Source organism: Diospyros lotus, chromosome 9, assembly GCF_014633365.1.
Source record: "Diospyros lotus cultivar Yz01 chromosome 9, ASM1463336v1, whole genome shotgun sequence".
Classification (NCBI taxonomy): domain Eukaryota; kingdom Viridiplantae; phylum Streptophyta; class Magnoliopsida; order Ericales; family Ebenaceae; genus Diospyros; species Diospyros lotus.
This window is the reverse complement of record NC_068346.1, coordinates 8621800-8646838: the sequence shown is the minus strand read 5'-3', so window position 1 is coordinate 8646838 and position 25039 is coordinate 8621800. Positions and strand designations below refer to the sequence as shown.

Sequence of the window (25039 nt, the reverse complement as noted above, 5' to 3'; positions counted from 1 at the left end):
TCACATGTTCTCTCTCTCTAGCTCTATCGTCTCTTATACAACTTCTGTTTGCGTTTTTCTCTCACTCACTCACTCTCAAAAAGCGCGCTCCATCTCCTTTCCCGACGACGCGTGGCCTTACTGTGATTCCACGTTTCTCTCCCTACATCTTTATATATACAGACGCACTATTATTCTCTCTCTCTCCCTCTTACTTTCCTTCTATCATCTCCGATCTCCGATTCAAGATTCAATTCGATCGTTTGGTTTGCAGTTCAGGAAAAAAAAAAGAGGAACGAAATGGTGGTGTTCAAGGTTGCTCTTGTCGAAACCAAGCCCTACGAGGGCCAAAAACCAGGCACCTCTGGTCTCAGGAAGAAGGTGATTCTAAAATCTCCGTTCCAGTTCATTCTTCTCCGCGTGTGCGCATATGAATCTATTGCCTATCTGTTTGTCTTTTGGTTACGTCTGCTTAATTGGATACCATTTGTTGCGTATTAGCTTGTCTTCCCAAAGTTTTCTTCAATATTCACTATCTAAGCGATTGATCTTTGTTCCGTCGATGGATCTGATGAATCTGTTCTTTTTTCATCGGATTTGTATACGGATCGAGAACGAGTTTTATGGAACAGTGAATCTGTGCCAGCTTTCTTATTTATTTTGCTAGTAATTTCTGACTCGAATAAAAACTCATGCCAATGAATTTTGTATCGTTGAAGAGATTTATACGATGTTTTCCTGATCGTATACCGTCATGTCTTCTGATTTATATCATACACAAGAGAGATTCAGTTTTAGCTCAAAGTTGACGTGATTCAATTTTGAATATCTTGTGTCCTAGTGTTAAGAACATACTTGTATATTGTTATTTCTAGGACTTGTGGAGTAAATCTTGCTGCTTGTTTATCCAAATCACATATATGGTGAGCTCCCAGTATGAGATCCTTGATAGGATCATGATCTTGAAGAAGCCCAAAGGTCCAAACATGCTAAAGGCTTCTGTTCACAACAATTGATCAATATGGAAATTGAATTTAGGTCCTCTTATGCACAAACTGTGGCTCTTGGGTTGTCAACACTTACTAAATGCCATTAGTTGAACATTTAGGGACTTGCTGTCAAATCTGATCATATTGCTGATAATTTTTATTTTGCATTGTTAGCTGCTGTTTATCTTTCTTTTGTTTTATCTAATGCATATTGATGGACCTCTCAGGTGAAAGTGTTCATGCAACCTCATTACTTGCATAATTTTGTCCAGTCAACATTCAATGCCCTCTCAGCAGAAAAAGTGAAAGGTAGGCTTGGCATTATGTCCTCTGTTTTATTTTGTACTTGTATTTTCAACAGGATAGTGGCATTAGATGAATTATTTTTGTTCCTACTTGTATTCGGTGTAGTAATCACTAATCAAATCAAAGAGTAGATGAATTTTCAATGTTTTCTGCTTCTAGGTGTTTATTGCCAAGGAATAATCAAGGTAGCATATGGGTGTTCTCTTTTCTAGGAAGATAATTTCCTCTAAAAGGGGATTCCATTTTTTTTAAGGAAAAACTATTGCAATCTGTAGTTGCTAATTGTTTGGAAATATGATTTTCTTGTGACTAGAATTTAGGGGTTATTATGCTAAAGAATTTATAGTTTCTGTTTCATGTCAATCAAATATTCTTGCATTAAATGTATTCTTGTTGATGCAGCTTCTTTTGAGATGCCTTCTGGCCAAACCTTCTTTATGCTTTTTTTTTTATTTTTACACCTAGGCAAGTGCCTTCAATGCCTGCCGCCTCATTGAAGCACTTGCCTAAGCATTCCTAATTGAAGCTGCCACACCTAGAGGTAGATGAGGCACTTCCATGGAGCCTTGAGTCCTTCACATGCCTAGGTGAGGCGACTGAAGTGCTCACCTTTGAGTCTTTTCTACATTGGGTGAAGAAAATAAACTTGTTAACTAGCTTCCAGTATTACAGATCTTATATTATTGGAAAAAGAAAGTCACTTCCAGAGTAACATAAGTGATGTAACAATATCATGACCATACAGCACAATCTATCTGCTGCTGTTTGCCTGGATTCATGAAGCATTGGCCTTCATCAGCATTAGTTACATTGTGGCAGAGTTGGTCTATTCTTTGCATGATATTGTGGATATGGGTTGCTTTTATGTAACTTGCCATCTTCTATTGAGGGAGCAGTTTATTTAAATTTTTTAACATGACATTATTGTTATGATACTCACTTTCTCTTTTTTATACATCCTCACATAATATTACCAGCGGTTACCTTCACTTATTGTAACTGCATTTCCATGCATGCAGGTGCTACACTTGTTGTTTCTGGTGATGGTCGCTATTTTTCAAAGGATGCAGTCCAGGTAACTGTTGTTTCAAGCAGTTGCTGCACTTGTTGTTTCTTAGGTGCAGATCTACTGTTAACTGGTTTTTGCTTGTCATGTGTCTTTCAAGTTGCCAGCGTTGACTTTTTTTTTTTCTTTTAACAACTCGCTTGTAAATTTTTTTTTGTGGGGGTAAATTGCCCCTAGACTCCCTGTGGTTTTGTCCATTTGCATGGAGATGTTCTGTAATTTTAAAATTGTGCTACAGGTCCCTGTGGTTGGCAGTTCCTCTTGCAGCACTCCATAGCTGATGTAGCAATTGTTATTTGTCACTAACATTTCACCTATTATGCTTTGGCAATTTGGTCTCGTTGGCATCTAGAGGTGTTGGTGGCACTACAAGAAGATTGCCATTTCTCAACTTTTATTTTTATGAATTTCAAACATTGTTTGGAAAACATTCTTTTCAACAGATATAATTACTGTCATCAACATTTCATGTAACTTTTCTTTCTTGGCCTCTACTTTGGGGCATTTCAAAAAAAATCACATTAAAATTTTTTCTTGATAGTAGACATCTTAAGAAGGCTGGAAGGTCAAGGGTTTGAACTGTGGAAACAGCCTCCTTGTAAGGCAAAGGTAAGGCCGTGTACAAAGAAGGCCATCTCCCAACCCTTGCAAAGCAGGGGGCTTCTTGTGCCAGGGATGCCTGTTTTTAGACACCTTAAGAAAGCTGACATCATTATTTCAAACCGTTCAAATGTTTGTCTCTGTGCTTAGCTTTGCTTATTATTGTTGCCATTATCATTAGTTATCTTGTACATAGGACAACAAAGTTGCAACCTTTTTGTGTGTAGATAGGTTGGAACAGTATTAGGGTTGAATTTATAGGGCTGGAAAAAACTCTTTAGGAAGCAAGGATAAGGCTGTGTACAAGAATCATCTTTACCTGATTCTCTCAAAGCAAGGAGCCTTGTGTACTAAGAACACCCTTTATAGGTTCAGGTTGGGTTTGCCACTCTACAAAATACTACCTTGTTGGAGTTTGATTGAGAATCAGGTTACCTAGTCTAGTCAGTTCAATTGATACTAAGTATTTACATGTGCTATGAAAAAGATTGATATTGTATAGCCATAAGTCCAACCCTAATGGATTTTAGGCATAGCAACCTTGATGCTTGTGCAATGCTTGAACTCAGTTGAATGTTGTCCCCTTGTTTGTCGATTGAATGGGAATTGTAACCCTAGTTCTTTTCTCATTAATGAATCTTTAGTTGTTTTAACATATAAAATGATTGCTTCTTAGTGGCTATAAAATATGCTTACACCTTTCCTCTGATACTTTATTGATAATCCCATTTGTGGAAACTGGCAGATTATAATTAAGATGGCAGCTGCAAATGGAGTAAGACGTATTTGGGTTGGTCAAAATAGTTTGCTGTCCACTCCTGCTGTATCAGCTGTTATACGTGAAAGAGTCGGGCATGATGTAGGTTAATCTGGTTCAGATGCTTACTTCCAGCTGTCTTTTGTGTTTGTTCTCATTCTTGTGAAAACCAGTTTGATGTAAAATTCAACTTTTATTTCTAATTCTTGATACAGGGATCTAAGGCAACAGGAGCATTTATATTGACTGCAAGTCACAATCCAGGTGGCCCCCATGAGGTATTTACCATCTGTATTTGCTTAGTCACTAATTCTACGGGGAAGGAATTTTTTATTTTTGGTAATGGTATGATCATTTATATTTATGGTGTAACAAAATAACTAGGTTAATTATTACTCTATTTCTAGTGTTCTTTTCTCTTCCCTGAAAGGCATTACTAAGACTAACATGCAACACTAATTCTTAATCTTCTGTTTGTTATCTATTCTGGATTCAGGAATCTAAAACTTGATTAGAACAAGATAAGGAGTATATATCTAGTTTTCTGCTTTCTCAGACTATATATGGTGTTTCTGTGTGTATTTTGCTTCAAATGTTACTACTTACTGGAAGGAAGACAGACCGCATACAAAAGGGCAAATCGTTGTCCGTAATCTTTCAACTGATCCGTATTGGCTGAAGATATATGCACTACGTTAAGGTTATCTGAATCACTGTGCTCAATATGCATGAAAGATCTATGTACTGTATTTCTATTCTAATATATAAAGGCAACACCATTTTGGCAAAGCCTCATTGTCTTAAGTATCAATCTTTGTTCTCAATCAAGTAATGAAATAAGTTCAACTTCTCTTCAATATAATTTCTCGTCTAAGGATTCTTTGACCACATATCGTATTCTATCTAGAATTGGATGGAAGTAGCATGAAATATTTATTCTACAGAACACCATCTTCTCTCTCTCCCTTGGAAACATTGTCTTCCCTTGGTGTGGGGCAAATGGAATAAAATCCTGTACATGCACACTAGAATATTGATTGAGGAAGAGAATTTGCCAAACATAATAAGGTTATTCTCAAAGTATTTGTTTGTATGGAAGGGGTGAATTTCAGTCAGCAAGTCAAATTGGATAAGAACTACATTCAGTGTTATTAAAGGCGCTCCTAGGCTCAAGGCGCACCTTGGGCGCCTGGAAGGCTTCCAGGCAGGCGCAGACCATCAAGGCGCGCCTAGGCCTAAGGCGCCTTGGGCTTAGGTGCGCCTGGGCTTTTTTAACTATTTTTTTGGGTTTTTATTTTACTGTTTACTACTTTATTTAACTTTTAATTGTTTAGGGTTTAAATTTATTGCTTCAACTACAAATTTGACAATAAGTAAAAAGGCTACTACTTTAAATGCTCCAATTAAATTTGAACTTGATGAAGATGGAGAGGGAGATGATGTGGAAGAAGATATTAGAGATGATGCTTCTAATGATGAAAATATGGAAATGTTTGATCTTGACGATGAGGATGATTTTTAGATTATTTAAAATGCATCATTAGTTAATCTTGAATTTCAACCAAGATATATATTTTTCTTTTTTTTTTTTTAGTTAGCATGCACCTAGTTCCATCAGGCGTGCGCCTCGCCTTGCGCTTTAGGCTCCAACACCCATTTGCGCTATAGTGCGCCTTGGGCCTTTAATAACACTGACTACAATTGGATCTGATTGTCAGGTCTGGAGGATCTGACTAAGGAATTCTCGGTCAGTAGGCTGATCGATATAGAGTTGGGAGAGGGAAATCAGAGAGAAATGAGGGAGAAAGAGAGAAATGAGAAGATTCCAGAGAATTAAGTTGTAATATTGCTTGGATAATTCCAAGAGAGAGAGAGAGAGAGTACCCATATATAGCTGGGATACTTGCCCCTCACGTGTTGTAACCGTTTACATCATTGGGGAATGTTCAAGCTGCCGCAGCAACAACAAATTCTGTACCATCCCCTACAGCCACTAACTAACTCGCACCTAGATTCCTTTCTTATTACATTTAGTTCCTCCATTACATTTAATTGCTATACTACCCCTTATATCACGCAGTACATGACACTGCCATTGAACTGTTTAGATAGGAAAAAAAATTTCCCATATTTTTCTTTCTTTTTCTCTCTTCTTGCTAATATTGTCCCTTATTTTTCACAGTATTCAGATTACTAACTGCTAAGCAGATAGGCTGACCTCTTGCATATATGTGTATATATTTTATCTCACAGGACTTTGGAATTAAATACAACATGGAAAATGGTGGACCTGCACCAGAAGGAGTTACTGACAAGATCTTTGAGAACACAAAAACAATAAAGGAGTATTTAATTGCTGAGGACTTACCAGATGTATGATATTCTTAAGAATTATAGAGTTTTACATTGCATTGGTTCAGCAATTGAATACCAGTTCAACAACCCTTGCCTCATAACACTTGACATATGTTCCAGGTGGATATCTCTGCAACAGGCATAACAAGCTTTTCAGGACCTGAGGGCCAGTTTCATGTTGACGTTTTTGATTCAGCTAGTGATTATGTGAAATTGATGAAGTATGTTATCTTCAAAAGCAGAATTCAAAGTTTTTTTTTTTCTCGTCTCCATAGATTGCTAATGCTTGTTTGTTTTTGTTGTTGCTTTTATGTTTTCTTCCTCTTGTTCCTTTTAATAGTCAACTGCTACCTTTAATATCTAATAGCCTGTGTGAGTGTGTGTTGTTACGTGTTCTTTGTCATGGTAGAGTGGTTTCCTACTCTGAACCTTTGGTGTTCGATTCTACTATTTTCCAATTTCTGTTTCTATTTTGGTTTTCATGATGTTCTGTGACTAACAGTCAGCTTCATGTGAGTTCAATGACCAACAGTCCTTTTATTATGTTCATTATAGTATTATTTTTACTCTGTATAATACTATTTCCATAATGATCTTAGTATTCCTCAACTTGAATAACAACTGGTTTCCCAGGTCAATATTTGATTTCCAATCTATCCAAAAGTTGCTTTCATCTCCAAAATTCACATTTTGGTACGTTGGTCCCATCCCATGCTTGACATCTGATATACTTTTCAACCAATGTTCCTTTTTTGGTGTGCTGTGCTTAACTCTTGTTTTCATTTAAAGTTATGATGCACTTCATGGTGTTGCTGGAGCTTATGCTAAGCGTATCTTTGTGGAGGAGCTTGGTGCAAAAGAAAGCTCATTATTGAACTGTGTACCAAAGGTATTTCTGTGTTTGTAACTTGTTATTTAGTGTGACATTGCCAAACTAGTTTCCACATGAACCATTTATGTTTCTCCACATTCTTTTTTCTGTTACTACTATGTGTTGCAGGAGGACTTTGGAGGAGGGCATCCAGATCCCAATCTAACCTATGCAAAGGAGTTGGTTGAGCGTATGGGGTTGGGCAAGTCAAATTCCCAGGATGAACCACCAGAATTTGGGGCTGCTGCTGATGGTGATGCTGATCGTAACATGATTCTTGGTAGAAGGTAGCGTAGTACTTTTGACTGTTGAGAAAATGAATTCTTGCTGGAATCTATCATTTCAAGGCTTTTTTTGTGATTTCAGGTTTTTTGTTACTCCATCCGATTCAGTTGCTATTATTGCTGCAAATGCCGTTGCATCAATACCGTACTTTTCTGGTGGTCTAAAGGGAGTCGCCAGGTTCTGCATTGTCTTTCCTAGCGTTTTCCTTCCCTTTTCTCCTTTTTTTATGTGTGCCCATGTGATAAAAGCTGTACATTTGCTTGCACGCTCACATCCACCCACCCAGGAACATACTAATATTTCTATAGGTAACTGTTTGTGTTTGTATGAACATTGATATACTTTTATCTCCCTTATAAACACAGAAGTGTGCTCCATTGCTGACCATATATTTCTGGACATCATCTTGTGTTTTCAGTCATTGCATAAATTTTAATTTCATATTTAACTTTCTTCCTATAGGAGCATGCCTACATCAGCTGCTCTTGATGTGGTAGCAAAGCATTTAAGTTTGAAATTCTTTGAGGTATTCTACTGCCTAAACTTCTAACCATTTACAGATCCATGTACCACTAGTATGATATATATAATTGTCTTCCCTCCAAAATTCCAGGTGCCTACTGGGTGGAAATTCTTTGGTAACCTGATGGATGCTGGGTTATGTTCAATCTGTGGTGAAGAAAGTTTTGGAACTGGTAGGCGTCCATGACTTCCTATTTTCCAGTGTTTTTTAATATAAAGAGTTGGCTTATAGTTATCTTGGAAAAGTACATTTTGCAATAATTTAATCGTTTGTTTATATGCTGACAGGCTCAGACCATATTCGTGAAAAAGATGGAATCTGGGCTGTATTAGCTTGGCTTTCTATCCTTGCTTACAAAAACAAGGATAACCTCAGTGGGGATAAGCTTGTGAGTGTTGAAGACATTGTCCGCCAGCATTGGGCTTCCTATGGTCGCCACTATTATACTCGATATGATTATGAGGTGAGGATGATCTGTAGCACTTGTTACTTGGTATTCAATTCTTTTATGACAATAAGACTGTTAGACATCATTTATAAATTCTGATTTATGTTTTCTTTTAAAGAGTGTTGATGCAGGTGCAGCAAAAGAACTGATGGCATATTTGGTCAAGCTGCAGTCTGATCTTTCTGAAGTTAACAAGTATGCTTTTCTTGGTACTTTCAAGATAGTTATTGTGAAATAATTACTTTGGCATTTCATATCGAGATGCTTAATAACCTAAAAGTTATTCACTGTGTTGTACCTATAGACATCCGTGATCAAGCATCTCTGATTTATCTCCTGTCTAATCAATTTCCTAGTTTTCCTCAAGGATGGAATAAATGCTGTTATGAAATTTGGAAGGCCAAGAAGCATAGTGCATAAAGCCTTGTTTGTGCTATCCTTTTCTGCCTTCCCTGTTTGTATCCTTGTCTCCTTTCTTCTTGGATTTTCTTAGCCTCCTGTATTTGCCTTTCTTCTGATTTATTTTTTCTTTCTTCTCACTGCTAGATGCCTTGAAATTTTAAGTAGGCAAGATTTAAACAAATATCAGACCATAAATTTTAGCTGTGTGGGCATGTGGCCCTTAACTTTGCTCAACAATTCTGTTTGTGGAAATCTTAAAAGATTTGCCAAAGGAAGGCCTTGTAAAAGAATTTTGATATGATCTCTTCCTGGTTATGCTAATTATCCAGTACGAGAGGTTCTGGGTCCTTCTGTAAGTTTGGTCTTGTCTGGCAGTCTGCCAGGGATTTTTCTGGTAAACAGTAGGTGAATTAAACAAGGAGCTGATTTGGATGCCAAATCATTGTGAATTAAACAATGAGTATCTTTTGGAGCCATCTTTGCTAGGCAAAAAAATACATTTACTGTAACAGCCAGATTCTCCTCTACACTGGAGATGACTGAGATTGACCATAGGTGGGTGCCCTCTGGACCGCACTATTACAGAAAATTTAACTTCTTTTGTTCCTTTCATACATCTCTTTTCCCTTTTCCCTCTCCCATTCTTAATTTTGTTGATGAACCTCTCAATAATAGCCCAGTCTTCCGTGCAATATTTATTGCCCTTTTGAGTTTACCTTGCCCTAGGTCTTATCCTTACCGGACGTGAACTGCTTCTTCACCATTCAATAATTGAAGCCGAACTGCTGATCTTCTGCAAGTTGCATATCCTAAATATTCCTATTAAATGTTAATGCACCTGAAAAATAATATTGAAGGTGTATTTTTTTTGTAGTATGAGGTTCGAGGTCATTTCTGGAGAACGATTCTAATGTGTGATTTTGATGAGCTCATGCTGTTTACTTGTGCAGGACCATAAAAGGGATACGCTCAGATGTGTCCAATGTGATCAATGCTGATGAGTTTGAATACAAAGACCCTGTCGATGGTTCCATCTCAAAGCATCAGGGTATTCGATATCTGTTTGAAGATGGGTCACGATTGGTAAGCAGGCATCCCTTTCATCACTCCCTTTGACAATTGGAGTGTCATCACCGTTTGACAAACATCAAGCCTGTTAGGAGTCTGGTAGAAATTTTGCAAAAAAGCTGTTTTTCAGAATTGTTGACACTTCATTCCAGGTTTTCCGCCTATCTGGAACTGGGTCAGAAGGAGCAACCATTCGTCTTTACATCGAGCAATACGAGAAGGATCCATCAAAAACTGGGAGAGATTCGCAAGAAGCACTTGCTCCTCTTGTGAGATACAATCTAAAAATATCCTGGCAAATTTGTTACCGCATATTTTTCAGATACTTTGTTGCTAACTGGGGTGCATTTGGTTACAGGTGGAGGTAGCTCTCAAGCTATCTAAGATGCAGGAATTCACTGGCCGATCTGCCCCGACGGTTATTACATAGATTAGTTCATACTACTACAAAGAGCATCAGACTGTTTTCTACATTCCAAGAGCTATTACCATACTAAGGCTGCCCTATATAATGCGCTTTTTAAGTTTTTCACCATGTTGGTGTTGTGGCGTTGCCTTGCCTCCATAATAATACGGGCTACTCGGCTAGACTCTCTGGTAAGCAAATTTTGTTCAGCTAATTTGAATGTGATTCCATCTCTTCATTTATAAGGTTGGCCCATTTGATGAAGTCAACTGATCATAACCAAACAATTTGCACGCATACCTATATTCATCTATATATGGGTAATGCATGTACATATACATAAATATAAGTACATGGAATGCATGTGTATACACATATATATCTAACTAAATTTTGGAAAATATTTCATTTTGCCAACTAGTGAAATTATTCATTTGGAAAGCATTTTACGTGCAAAAGAAAAACTAAAAAATAAGATGAAAATAATTGTGTAAAAAATATTTTCAAATGTAAACTATTTTTCAATATTAAACATTTTAAACGAATAGTAATCTAAGCTAAATCTGAACTTTTAAGAAAATTAGTAAGGTTAATATTGTCGACATAAAAAAAAAACATTTTCATTTTTTTTAGCAATGGGTAGGAGACAAAATAAAATTTTAAAAGAGAATAAATAAAAATATATATTCATTTTTCATCCAACTCATTCTTCTTCAAAATCCTTGTAAAATTAAGGTCACGATTGGTTTTGAACGAATAGGATAAAAAAATTAAGAATCAAATGACTTTCATTTCATTATAGTGTTTGGTATAGACAGAATTGGAATGATTATTTTATTATTATATTTGGCACGCATTTATTTTTTATGAAATGAAATGATAAAATGTAATACGTTAACAAAAATATTCTTCTTCATTTTAAAAATTAATAATCATATCAATATAATATTTAATTTAAAAATATTACTAATTATATGTTAAAAAATTTATTTTTCCTTTTCTAGTTAAAAATATTAATAAAAATAAAATTTGTATTTAATTTTTAAATAAAATTATTTTGAACAAAAGGGTAGAGGTGGGCTTTGGGTGAGAGTTAGAGGTGTGCAAAATTTCAAGTTAACCAAATCAAACTGATTGAAATTGTTGGTTTGGTTTAGTTTTTTATAAGATTTAGTTTTATTTAATTTTAATTTTTGCAAAGTTTAGTTATTTTGGTTTAGTTTTTTTTTTAATTTTTTTGAAATAATTGAATTGACCAAATTCCAAAACGTCATTTTCCTCTTGCATTGTTGCACTAAAAAAAAAAGAAAAGAAGAATAAGGGGCAAAAAATAGAAAAAAAAAAGAAAGAAATAACGACCCTAAATTTAGTCCTCTTTGCTTCACCTTCAACCGTCCTTTCATTGTCTTCCCTTTTGCCATTAATGCTCTTGTTTCCATCTCTCGTCAACCATCACCATCTCAATCGATCTCGATTTTCAGCCCTTTCTTTTTGCTCTGATCGACAATCTATGAGTCGAACAGAGTCATTTTTGCATTCAACCTTTATTTTGCCTTTCCCTTCACCGGTTGACTTGAATCTTTTATCGATCATTGTTGTCTCAATTAATATGGACTTTTCATTTTTGCTCTAACTAGCTACCTATGACTCAAGACTGACTCATTATTTCTAGTCCTCTTTACTTTAACCAGCAACTCACAAAAATGAGTTTTAGTTGGGGTTTTTTTCTTTTTTTGTGTTTTTAAGTTTTGTCCATTTCTTTGGTTTTTCAATTTCTTTGGCTTTTTGGTGTTGTCAGTTTGTTTGTTCTTTTTATTTTATTGATTTTTTTTTACGTTTGTTCAATTTATTTAATCAATTCAATTTTTTGATTTTTATTTGGTTTTTAAGGGGGGAGATGTGAACAAACTTATATATGTAATAAATATTATAAAAGAAATATGAGGATAAAAATATTTATTTAGTAATACATTTTTTCATTAATTTAAAAAAAATCATCATTCCGTGGTAACAACTGTATAAGTGAAAATCTTATTTTTATTGTCATTTCCTTAGTTTTTATTGTGCTCAATTAAAGGTGACATAAATTAAATAAATATAAAAATATAATATCTTATCATGTGCGAATTGAATGACAGACACGTGTGCGAATCACTAATCTATATAATAAAATAGCATGGTTTTTTAAAATGTCTCACTTTTGAGACATTTGAATGGCTGGGATCATTTTTTATGTATTTGATGGTTGAGATTAAATCATTTTCCACCCAACAATCCTTCTCCAATTTGTGGCTACTCAATGGCCGACTGATTGATGGACATGTGGGCAGCTGCCTCTCTCTTTCTCTCTCTCCCACTCCTTCAGTCACTGGCACCCACCCATCCACCCACCCGCCGTCTCCCTCTCTCTTTTTTCCTCTGTCCACCGCATGAAACTCCATTCAGTGTGTATCTCTCTCATCCCTTATCTCATCCATTTCTGTCTACCGCTGCGCATGAAGCTCTAAGCCACTGCTCAAAGGCACGGTATATATTAAACATAGCTTTTTGCTATTGTATATGAATGGGCAAAGCAAAGCAAAACACACACCCACACCCATTCATAGGCATAGTGAGTGTATATCTGTGCGTATGTATCTCTCGCGACTGTATTTTTATATGTGAGTGTATATATGGCAGCCATTTGGTTGTTTTTAGAGAGGTTAATTCATATGTGAGTGTATATATGGAAGCCATTTGTGTATCTGTGTGTATTTATATATACACTCACATATATAGTCCCTATTCCGTTATGCTATCTTCATATATAATTCCTATTCCGTTACGCTATAGCCACTATGCGTATTTATATATAGTCACGGCTTTAGTTTTAGTTCCATTATGCTATCTTCGTTCTCTCTAAGTCGTGATTGTGTGGGCGAGAGCGTGAGCGAGAAAGAGAGAGAATGGAGGGTGGAGACGCAAGGGAGAGTGAGAGCGAGAGAGAAGCGATGGTGGGTGGGTGGGTTTGCCCAAGAGGTGAGAGAAACAGAGATGGGGGAAGGGGTGGGTTTGCACAGGCGAGAGAGATGTAGATGTGATGGCACAGGGAAGAATGAGAGTGAGAGAGCGGGGATGATGGGTGGGTGGGTTTGCTCGAGAGGTGGGGGGACAGGGGTGGGTTTGTGCTCGCAATAGTTTGAAAGAAAGAGAGAGAGAGTGAAATGCATGGGTGCATGTGCGTGTATGCCTGCGTGTGAAATGTATGTATGTGTGTGTATGTAAGAAGGCAAATGGGTGGAGAACTATTAAAATAACTATTTTTCAATCACAGACACACGAGTTAGTTGTTTATAGGTTTAAAGATGATCCATTTAAAATAACTTTATCACACACATATACAAATATTGTTCATGTGAAATATTTGTTGTGTGATAAATTGATTTATGTGCTAAACTTTCATGAATTTTAATTTTTTTTTTAATAAAACTAGGGAATGTTACTCTTGGGTATACAAGATCGGGGACTCTTTTTCATTTAATACTTAATTTTTAAGTATTCTAAATATCAACATTGTAAGTTTTGAATTTTTTTGAAATATCATGTAAGTTTTAATACTTAATTTTTGAAATTTTTTAAATAAAAACACCAACAATGTAAGTTTTGATGTATAATAATTTGGCATGGATGATTCAACTCCAAAAGAATGATATGAAAATAGGAAACTTAATTCAAAATTTAATATTTTTATCTTTAGGTGTTGAATCTTTGATACTTAAAAAATGTGAAATTGGTTAATCTATCCTATTGAGTTACTTATGCAAATATTCAAAAAGAATTTATTTATTTTAATTTTAATTTTAATTTATTAATTCTATTTTTTTATTTTAGGCACAATAAAATTATTTTTAAATTAAAATAATCTATATAAAATGAAAAAATAGAATTATTTCATTCATTTGACCACTTACGACCCAAGGTTCTTCACTCTCTTCGTGGGCCATTTGAATGAAAGTTGTTTAATTAAGTATTTTGGTTAGAGATATTAAATTTCATCTCATCCATTCATATACATTTCCATGTAATATAACTTTAGTTTTAAAATGAATAAAAGGTGTTTCAGTGTCGTGTATGTGTATTAATTTAAATAATAAATTAAATTTAAATTATAAATCAGTGTCATGTGTATGTGTATATCCATGTAAAAATTGTAAATTGTAATTTTTGTCATCATTCAAGAGAAATGAAATTTCGTATTGAAAGCACCAAAAAATATAACAAAAGAAAAAGAAAATTAGGACATTGGGTACACTTTTATTAAAAAATTTGCACTAAATATTTTAATTTTAACAATTTCTAACATTGGGTACAATTGAGTTGGACCCAAATATACAATTTTATCTTTTAAAACTTTTATGGGACGAAAATGAATTGGATCCAATTATACAATTTTATTTTTTATTTTTTTCATATGTGTTTATGTAGGTCCTACTCTTATAAAATTATGTGTTTATACAATTTTATTTTTTTCATGAGTTGGACCCAAATATGTGTTTATTTTTTTTATAACTCATTTGAGTTTTTCTGAGAAAAATTATAACTCATTTTTTTATATCTTATTTAAGTTTCTCGGAGAAAAATTATAACTCATTTTTTTATATCTTATTTAAGTTTCTCTGAAAAAAATTATAACTCATTTGAGATAATCCGTGTTTAAAGTAAAAAAATTATAACTCATAGGAGTAGTGTACGTAAATTATAACTCATTAAGAATTATAAATTTAAATTAAACAACTAAAAACAGTCTCTTCATAAAATAAAAGTGAAAATTTCGAGCCAAAAACCAAGTAAATCCTCTATTAAGATCCAATTTGCCCAAAAGCCCGTTTAACCCAATATCAATGGTAATTTCATGTAACCAAACATAATAAATGCTATTTTATTTTTATAAAAAATTATTGGGTGTAAAAAATTAGGGTCGTCATCTTCCTTAATTTTACTTTCCAATTATTCCTCTTAGACTTTCCAAGTGATAATTATTCATATCAGGATTTGATTTTGGTTTTAATTTTATCATTTTAATGTGATTGTTAAAATACATCTGTTATAAATATTGGGTTGGCCTTTTATCATTTTGGTTTATATTTTTTTTCTTCTCTTCATCATCTATTCTATTCATGGTAGTTATTTATTTAAATAAAATATTTAATTTTATTATCTGATTTGGTAGCAACTGATTTGCTTTTTAGGTTGAAGTGCAATAGTTATGGACAATATTACTATTTTTGGTCAAGTAAGTTTTTTTTTCTTCATATAAATTTAATATAAGGCCTATTTTTTTTTTTTAAAGAAAATACTTATCATATCTAATTTTTTTCCTCATACTTTACAGGTGGATGGAGACTTACACCGAACCATAATATCAACTTCGTTTACTAATTTTTTTATTTATGTGTATAAAGTTTTATTTATCACTCTAAAGTTTTTACATATGTAGGTTCGATTTCTTCAAGAAATAAATGTTAATGTTGTTATTCGTGATGAGCGTGACTTTAATACTATTCGCATTCGTGAGGTAAGCCTAAAAGTCACTTCAATATTGGACATGCATTTTCTTATCATTTAAAAAAAATTATAAATATAGTCTACTTATTTTTTATTATTATAGGCAAAGGCAAAATAAAAAGAAAAGGCTACATCTTTTGGCAAATGGAAGAAAAATGTTTATTGTAACAGCCCACTCCTTCAGGGCGTGTTATGCCTTAGGAAATTTGGTCTATTTTTTTTTTTTTTATCTTTACATTATCCCGAAATTCTCTAAGACCTTATCTAGTGCGAGATATCTATACTAGAAATAAATACAAAGCGGAAGCTGAATCGAACCTGCTCATACTAGACATGACATTCATTACAAAGTTAATTCATAAGCGTCTGACAATAATGTACATAATTCTTAAACTACTCATATTACAACATAACATGGTACATTTACTCGTCTCTCGACGTATCACGTCACTACATCTCACCAATCTTGGAATCATCTCTGCAAGTCCCGACTGGAACGTTGAATGTTCCAGGGGCGAACCCAAGTTAGATGATAAACCATCTAAGTAAGGGTACATAATACTATGTCATGAGTGTATGCAATGTCTTTCATCGTAGGTGTCAACTGCACCTCTCATGCTACCTACCATTTTAGCGGCCACCTCTTTCGAAGCCGGGGTGTATGGGTGCACCCTTGGTAAGGCAGCGGTGCCAGTTCGTACCCCCTACGGCCTCATATGCATGTGATCGATAATATCAACGTGTATTTATGCATTTCATAGTCATGTATGCAATCTACGTGATGGATACATATCAGGGCATGTCAATATGATGAAATCATTTTCGAGGAAGTACCACTTACCTTTTCAAGCTTATCGAGCTATCTCGATATCCGCGCCTTGCCTCTTGCATCGCCTTAATTTGCGTGCCATCCTCAAAATTTGCACGGGTCTCTTCAAATTCAACCTTAAAACATCCTAATCACCATAATTATTTAAATAAACATTAAAACCTATTTTTCTATAATTTATGACATTTTCTATAAATTTCTCTCTATTTCTTCCTATTTTTCCTCAATAATTTCAAATTATATATTTCTAAAAAATATTTTCTCAAATATTTAACTACGTCAATTCATAAAATAATATTCTTGAATTTTTAAAAATTTTTAGGAGATTTTACTTACCTTAACTCAGCATCTCCGATTTTCTCGATTTGCGTGCCATTTTCCCGACATGCGTGCTCAGGTAACTTTTTTTTTTCCCACCAAAATCTCCAGGATATCACCGAAATATAGTTTCCTATCTTTTGGGATTTTCTAGGATTTTTTTTTCCATCATTTCTTATTTTTTTTCTTATTTTTTTCTTTCTTTTCTTTTTTTCTTTTTCTTTTTTTTCTTTCTCCTTCCTCTCTTCTTCTTCCTCCTCCTCTCCCCTACTTCCCGCGCAACACCTGCAACTTCTTCTTCTCCTTCCTTCTTTTCATTCTTTCTTCTCTTTTTCTTCTTCATTCTCTTCTTCTTCTTCTTCTTTTTTCTTTCTTCGCACAGCACCCGCCCCTGCAACTTGTGCGCCAGCCATGCGCCCGCACGGTCGAGCTCCGCCAGCCCTTCCTCGCTCCCACCGGCCGCCGCGATCACCCTCGTCGGCCTCCGCCGACCTCCCCGGCCGCTGCCACGCTCACCGCGCCGCTGTTGGCCGCGACTGGTGCGGCCCTGCTGCAACTTTAGCTCGCAGCCATGGCTGCTGCCGTGAGCTTGCGGCCACTCCGGCCGCCTTCAGCCTTACCGGTCGGTCTCCTCCGCTTCGCCAACCACCGGGCACCTTGCTGGGCCGCCGCACCAGCTCGCCCCTCGCCCTGCTCTGCTCGGCCGCTTGATGCTCGGCTGCCATGGCCGAGGCTTGCAGCAATGGTGCCGGCCAGCTTCCTCTCTCTCTCTCTCTCTCTCGGATCGCCCAGCCCGAGCTCGATCTCTCCTTCTCTCTCGCATCGCTAGGCCACTGCTCTGCAACTCTCTCCCTGCTTCTTCCCATTTGCTTCCATTAACCTCTATTTATAGGCCCATGCCCTGCCTTGGCCGCTACTCCACATTAATTGCACATTAATTGTTTCAAATCTTCAGACGCCATGTAACATCCCGTTCGAGCGATAGAAAGGACCGGAACAACTTACCCTGTTGGGCCAACACGAACTTCCCAGGGGGGTCACCCATCCTTGGATTGCCCCAGGTCAAGCACGCTTAACTTAGGAGTTCTTTGCCAACATTCAGCCCAAAAGATATCCAGCTGGTGTTGTTTCCTTTCTTACACTATCCTCGATATATACTAACTTCTCTGGGCTCTCGGGGTATTACATTCTCCCCCCCTTAAGCACATGACGTCCTCGTCATGCGACCTTACAAATGGTCCCAGACCTTCTCCCATTGGGGGCTGCCATCCTAGAAGCCTGCCAGAAGCCGCTCCTTGTACAGGCCCTCAAGCCCCGGCGCCACTCCTCGCCCTCATCGGACCGCCTTCGCCAAGGGTCAGCTCTGATACCACCTGTAAAGACCCGTATCGAGCGATAGGAAGGACCAGAACAACTTACCCTGATGGGCCTACACGAACTTCCCAGGGGGGTCACCCATCCTTGGATTGCCCCAGGTCAAGCACGCTTAACTTGGGAGTTCTTTGCCAACATTCAGTCCAAAAGGTATCCAGTTGGTGTTGTTTCTTTTCTTACACTATCCTCGATATATACTAACTTCTCTGGGCTCTCGGGGTATTACATTCCCCCCCCTTAAGCACATGACGTTCTCGTCATGCGACCTTACAAATGGTCTCAGACCTTCTCCCCTTGGGGGCTGCCATCCTAGAAGCCTGCCAGAAGCCGCTCCTTGTACAGGCCCTCAAGCCCCGGCGCCACTCCCCGCCCTCATCGGACCGCCTTCGCCAAGGGTCAGCTCTGATACCACCTGTAAAGACCCGCATCGAGCGATAGGAAGGACCAGAACAACTTACCCTGATGGGCCTACACGAACTTCCCAGGGGGTCACCCATCATTGGATTGCCCTAGGTCAACCACGTTTAACTTGGGAGTTCTTTGCCAACATTCAGTCCAAAAGGTATCCAGTTGGTGTTGTTTCCTTTCTTACACTATCCTCGATATATACTAACTTCTCTGGGCTCTCGGGGTATTACACGCCACCTATCCATATCTTTTATAGAATTCTCGTGGCCATAATCTTCCCATTTTGTGCAATTCTCGGATGGAAAATCATTGTTGTGGAATGAGCTTGCAGGGAATGGGTGAAAATGGCCTCATACGCACGCCCATATACATATTATATATATATAACTATATATTAAACTAGAAAAATTACATATTTTAATTTAAAATTTATTCCTATTTTACTTATAAAATACCCTAATTGCAAATATGCCCTCAAACACTGAATTAAGTTGTATTATAATACCGAAAATCTAAAATTAATAATTCAAAACTTAGTCAAAAAGGACGATTCGCCCCACTGACCTTTTCGGGCTGTCGTTTCATCCCGAAACCACTGAAGGATTGCTCGTTACGCAAAACCGGAGCCCCCTTAGGGTTCCGTTGATTTTTCGGGAGTCCCCTATGACAATTCGGTTTTACAGCCTAATTAACAGTTGTATTTTAGCTGTATTGAAAATTGTTCCCGATTCGATTTCTTTCGATACCATAAATCCTATCTCGAAATGCTCGTCGAGACTATATAATTTTCTTTAGACAATTTCACTCCGAGGCATTCCCTGCAGTTGATTCGGTACCTAAAATTGCTATAAAATTACTTTTTCGGTATTCTAATCTCATCGGAATTACGTGGCAACTTTATACGAACATGGGGTATTACATTTATCCTGTGGTTACGTGGTATGGTTTATCCACAATTTTTAGAAGTTTATTTTTCAAATATTGTCATATAAATTTTTTTACGAATTTAGATGTTTTTTTTACGAATTTATTATTTCAAAAACCATGCTGTTTTATTATATAGATTTTTTTTTCAAATATTTAATTTGAATTTTATTTTTCTAAAGCATGTTAAATTAAGCATTAATCCGGAGCATGTTAAAGTAAGCATTAAAAATAAAAGAAAATGAATAAGAGAAAAACACATGTTGCATTTTTAGCATAGCATAATAATATAAAAATATAAGAGAAGAAAACGAATATATGATGAAAAATAAACTACATTACATGCTAAAAAGATGGGTAGTAAGTTTGCAATTTTGTGTGCTTAATGTGTATAATGAGTTTTCATTAATATATGTATTGATTCTTATGTGACTAACAACTCAATGGAGTGAAGAAAAAAAGTTAGTTAAAAGCAAAAAAAAATACATGATAAAAGGAAAGCAATAGAGGAGATAATCTTCACATTTTATTCTCATTTTAGGCACACAATGAGAATGTGTTATCAAAAACTGCATTGACCCAACGCTTACTACCAAAAGTTGCATTGGGCTAACGAGAAATATCAAATAAATGTATTAAGGTAATGCTATTTCAAAGGAATGTGAAGATTAAAATATAATGTTTATACCGCGGCTTTAATCTTATATGTTATTTCAAAGGAATGTTAATATTGTTATTCGATAGAGATGTAATAAGATAATTTCAATCTCAAAGTATATTTTGATTATAATCTATATTTTTTTTTTTGTTTCATAAATTACCAGATTATTGTGCATGTTCCTCATTGAGGATACATAGAATTTGATACGAAGACTTTTTGAAAAGTAGTGAGGAGGAAGTTCGGACAAATATATGTTTGAAGATATGTTATTGACATATTTTTTTGTAAAGCATACATTTTTTGTAAAGCTTTAATCCACTTTTTGTAAAATTTTAACCTACTCTTTTGGTGAATGACAATATAATATTTATTTTTCTTATGTAATTATAATTGATTAACAGCAGTAACACTAATTGCTGTGCATTTTAATTTTAATTTCTATTTGTAGCAATAGTAGTATTTGATATTTAATTTTTTTTATATTTGATTGGCAACAATAGCACTAACTGATATGTATTGTTTGATATTTAAATTTTAATTTAATTTGTTCAGATTATAGAATTTTTTTAATTTAATTTTTTTATTTTTTATTATAAAATATTAAGAGAAAGGAGACAAATATACAATAATTTTAATTTTAATTTTTTATTCAATATTTAATCTTAATTTTTATGGCGTGGCTCTAGGCGCGGGCATTCCCTAGTTAATTTATAAAACAAAAGCTATGGATAAACTATGATGCACGGAAACGGCTCGGAGGCGTCGTTTCGGCGTTTCCGAACCGTTTCCCGTTTCGAAAACGGGAAAAAACGGCCCGAAACGTTTTCGGGCCGTTTGTGTAATTTTCATAAACTTCTGGGCCGTCTCAGCAATTAATGAGTTTTGCTGGAAACGCGTTTCCAGACTTTCAGCCGCTTCCAATGGCTTGAAAAAAAGCCCTAACCCCCTAATTTTTTCCTCTCCTCCTCTTCTTCCAGTTCGAGTTCGATCGCCCTCGCCCTTGCCGCCATCTGCTTCCGGTCCGGTTACTTCGTCACTCTCGCCGCTGTCTGGTTCGTCGTTCTCGCCACCGTCTGGTTCGTCGCACTTGTCGCCGTCTGGTTCGTCGCACTCGCCATCAGCTTCGTCGCACTCGCCGTTAGCTTCGTTTTGGTGCTCCTCCTCGTCTGCTTCCAGCGCCTCCCCATCTGCTTCCAACACCTCACTTCGTGACCTCGTCGTCGTGCCGTCGTGTCGTCTTCTGCTTCATCGCCATCAGCTTCGTCGCACAGTGTTGGCTTGTATAGTTGTATGTATTTAATTTAAGTGAGTTTTATATCCAATTAACGTGTTGTATGCAATTACAGTGTTGTATGTTTATTGTTTATATTTGATTTTTTTTATTTTTTTATATTAAAATTATATTTATAAAAAAACTCCTATAGTTTTTAAATTTACAATTTGTCCCGCGTTTCCGTTTCCTACCTTTTTAGAAAAATACCGTTTTCACGTTTCCGTTTCCTATCGGAAACGTCTCCCATTTCTATTTCCGTGCAACCTAGTGGATAAACACGAACAATTGAACAGCTCGTGATACGTCAACCTCAACCTTATCAGTCACGTGACAACCACATCCAAAAAGTTTATGCACAGCGTCAGCGTCAGGTGATATTTTTTAAGAAAATGTTAAAAATAGATATTTTTGTGATACTCGTATTCTTAATATATATATATATATATATTACATTAATTAATATAAAGTATATTTATTATACTTAAAGAGTGTCATTAAAAGTATTTTTACAAAATTAATGTTAATTATTATTTTAAGGGTAATAATTAAGTGTATTTTATGTTTGAATAAAGTATATTTATTATATTTTATTAATTAACATTTAAACCACCGTTAACAAAAGTACTCTTAAAAATGATTAATCAATAAAGTTAGAATAATAGATTCATATGATTGGTGGGTGGCCTTGTGAAGCGATGGACACTGGACTCTCTATAATTATAAAATAAAATATTTTAATAAACAAAGTGAATATTTATTAATTAAAATTATTGTCCATTACATAACATGATGCCCCCCTATCCGTATGTATTTCCTTTTTAGTTGCTATGCTATGCTTTTGGTACATCATTATTATTATTCAAACTAGCGGATAAAATAAAAATAAATAATCAATAACACAGACAAACCCACCCCAATTAATACAACAACCAATTATATATATATGTTGCATATATATCATCACCATCACAGGCCAGCCGTGAACGACACTCCCGTCGCCGGAATCCACGAATTCCCGGCCAGAAAATTCCCGACCGTGAACTTTGACGCCTCCGCCGCGCTTGTTATAACATGGTGCCCAGCCCACCGCACCCTGCCAGAAGTACTTGCCCCGGCGCCGGCGTTCATATACTCGCCATAATATAACGTACTCAAAGCGAAGTTTCCTCTCCACGGGAGCCAACCCGCCGGATCAATCAAGCTGCCCAGAGAACACTTCATGAAAACTGTTCTTGAATACTGCTTCCATGGCCGACCCAGATAGCTGTGGAACGAACCCACGACCGGTTTCAAGTCCGACGCAGCGGTGACGATGGAGTTATGGACAATGATCCCGGTGTTCTGGTTTGGGTCGGTTCTCGACTGGGCTGTGACAGTGTTCCACTGGTTTCTCATCGGTTTTCTTACGTAGATGTTGCAGTTTTGGAAAATGGTGGCGGCGTTGCCGAAGATGAAGTCGACGGTGCCGTAGATGTCGCAGTTGCGGTAGAATTGGCGCTGAGAGTATACATAGAGGGTGTCTTGGTAGCCCTTGAAGCTGCACCTGTAGAAAACGGAGAGGTCTGAGCCTGAGCGGAGCGCCACCGCCTGGTGCTTTTGAGGGCCGGCAGTGTTCCGGAATGTCATGTCGCGAGCAATGAAGCCGCCGCCGGATACAGCTGAGATGAAGATGAAAGTAAATATATCATATCATTATTTTTCTTAGTAGAATGAGTAATGATAAACTTAAAGGTCTGAAATTCAAATATCTTGAATCTCAGTTGCTCTTCATTATTAGGTTCTTTAATTTAAGCCAAAAGAATAATCAGAACATGTAATGTGTTCTTTTATATTTATTTATGAACAAATAAAAATAAAAGTATTGTTTCTATATATGTTGATTATGATGGTGTTTTTACATAAGAAAATTATAATAAAAGAAAGAACATAAATTTTGTCAAAGCAATAATAATGTTAATTAATAATCCTAATTAAGGTGACAAATGGGATGGTGTAGTAGTTTTGGGCCGGGAAGCTGTCTCCTTAAGGGAAGCCTGCCTAGATACCAAAATATCAACGTCAGAGTAAGGGTTTGACAAGCAAGTGTGTTGTTGACTTTGCCATAAAGCAACTTTTTAATTGGCGTACGTGTGTACTGATTTAATTACACAATAAAGCTCTAAAAATTGGTTCCAACTGTACGTGAAAACACACAAGTAGGAGCAAAAAATTAAGTTCAATCAATTTAGCAAGTTGGTGTATATATATATATATATATATATAGTTTGTAACGTAACCGCTTTTCATTCAAGCTTACCAAAAGTTGCTGATCGGAAAGATGTGGAGCCATCTTGAACGTTCCTATTTCCGGTGACAACAGTGGCATCGATCCCATCTCCGATGAACATCAAATTCTTCATCGACTTCTTAATCTCAACATTCTCACTATACACGCCCGCTTTCACGTGTATAACAAATCGGCTAGACCTCCTTCGCTTAGCCGCCGCCGCCACGGCCTCGGTGATGGTCCTGTAATTGCCGGAGCCATCTCTAGCCACCACCAAGTCTGCTTTCACAGCCAAGCCAGTCGACTGGAGCAGCTTCCTGTCGCCGGCTGAAACCCATGCCGGGAAGCCGTCACCCAACAGCCGCCGGCCCCGAATCTGTTTATCGGAAACTTGAGCGGTGGATGAAGCCGCAACCGCCTTGTTTATGGCCAGTGAATTGCTGAGCAGCTTTGAGAAGTCGCCCGACATGGCAGGGAAGGATTGTAAAAGAGAAGACAAGTTGAAATCGTTGAACCCATTTTGGCATGTTTGGTGGTTGGTCATAGCCGCGCTGAGCCACGTCTGGGAGCTGGCTGGATCGGTGGAGCCGATGGATTGGTCCATGAGGCTAATCATGTCCTCATAGAGCTCCAAGCAATCAGCCCAAGCCGACTTGGCTCGCTGGTCGAACGAGCTCAAGTCCATCTCTTTGACAAGGCTGTGAGCTAGCTGTGCTTGGTTTAAGGTTGCCCCAAGGGCTGATTCTCGAACCCTAAACGGGGTTTCATCAACGGTTCCTAGAGTATGATCAGCGTCGAGAAAAGAGTTGCAGACTTCTGGGTACGGTGTTTGGTTGCATATTGATGATTTTGTGGCGCAATGCACCCCATCAAATGGCAATATCAAAACATGAATGCCCAGAAAGGCTAAGAAAATGGTACTAACTAACGTATCCATGATGGGAAAGTGAAAGTGTGAGACCCTTTGCAGTTTGATGAATAGGTGGTGAAGGATCTCTGGATGATTCTGGTGACAAAAAATGAGGAGTTTGAGTGCCCTTTTGTAGGCCAACAAAAGCTTGGATTCGATGGGGACTTTGAACTGTACCGGATGGCCTAGTAGAAGATTTTTCAAGGAGTTTAGGTCAGCAAAATGCCATGGGCCATTGGTTTTATCAGGGTCCAAGTTGTGCTAATAATTTGCTTAGAAGCTGCGGAGACACGCCATTGGTTTTGGAAACCCCACGTACGCCATTCGTTGCTGTACGCAATTTTAGTCGGCGCCACGTGGCATCATCCATCACGATATTCACAACATATAGTTTCATATATATATATATATATATATATGTTGATTCAAAAAGTGAACATACGAAATTACAGCCAGTCAAAAAACTATAACTATAGT

At 36.7% G+C, this 25039-nt stretch overlaps 2 protein-coding genes across 4 annotated transcripts in view; one reads left to right on the top strand and one right to left on the bottom strand.

Annotated features, from left to right (window-relative positions):
* LOC127809538 (phosphoglucomutase, cytoplasmic) overlaps window positions 1-25039 on the top strand; it is a 90275-nt gene continuing 65236 nt past the window's right edge. Inside the window, exons 1-18 of one of the 2 annotated variants that reach the window (XM_052348402.1) lie at window positions 3-360; window positions 1196-1277; window positions 2294-2349; window positions 3686-3799; window positions 3913-3975; window positions 5951-6070; window positions 6173-6273; window positions 6686-6745; window positions 6842-6941; window positions 7053-7210; window positions 7290-7385; window positions 7671-7734; window positions 7822-7903; window positions 8019-8194; window positions 8298-8374; window positions 9532-9664; window positions 9802-9918; window positions 10008-10181. In XM_052348402.1, coding sequence (XP_052204362.1) covers window positions 280-360; window positions 1196-1277; window positions 2294-2349; window positions 3686-3799; window positions 3913-3975; window positions 5951-6070; window positions 6173-6273; window positions 6686-6745; window positions 6842-6941; window positions 7053-7210; window positions 7290-7385; window positions 7671-7734; window positions 7822-7903; window positions 8019-8194; window positions 8298-8374; window positions 9532-9664; window positions 9802-9918; window positions 10008-10079 — 1752 coding nt within the window. In that variant the 5' untranslated portion in view covers window positions 3-279 and the 3' untranslated portion in view covers window positions 10080-10181. Of the gene's footprint in view, window positions 361-1195; window positions 1278-2293; window positions 2350-3685; window positions 3800-3912; window positions 3976-5950; window positions 6071-6172; window positions 6274-6685; window positions 6746-6841; window positions 6942-7052; window positions 7211-7289; window positions 7386-7670; window positions 7735-7821; window positions 7904-8018; window positions 8195-8297; window positions 8375-9531; window positions 9665-9801; window positions 9919-10007; window positions 10182-25039 lie in introns of those variants that run through there. The other variant, XM_052348403.1, reaches the window with a different exon arrangement.
* LOC127809537 (pectinesterase-like) overlaps window positions 22229-25039 on the bottom strand; it is a 141705-nt gene continuing 138894 nt past the window's right edge. Inside the window, exons 1-2 of one of the 2 annotated variants that reach the window (XM_052348398.1) lie at window positions 23683-24680; window positions 22229-23044 (exon numbers count right to left, since the gene is read on the bottom strand). In XM_052348398.1, coding sequence (XP_052204358.1) covers window positions 22353-23044; window positions 23683-24589 — 1599 coding nt within the window. In that variant the 5' untranslated portion in view covers window positions 24590-24680 and the 3' untranslated portion in view covers window positions 22229-22352. Of the gene's footprint in view, window positions 23045-23682; window positions 24681-25039 lie in introns of those variants that run through there. The other variant, XM_052348396.1, reaches the window with a different exon arrangement.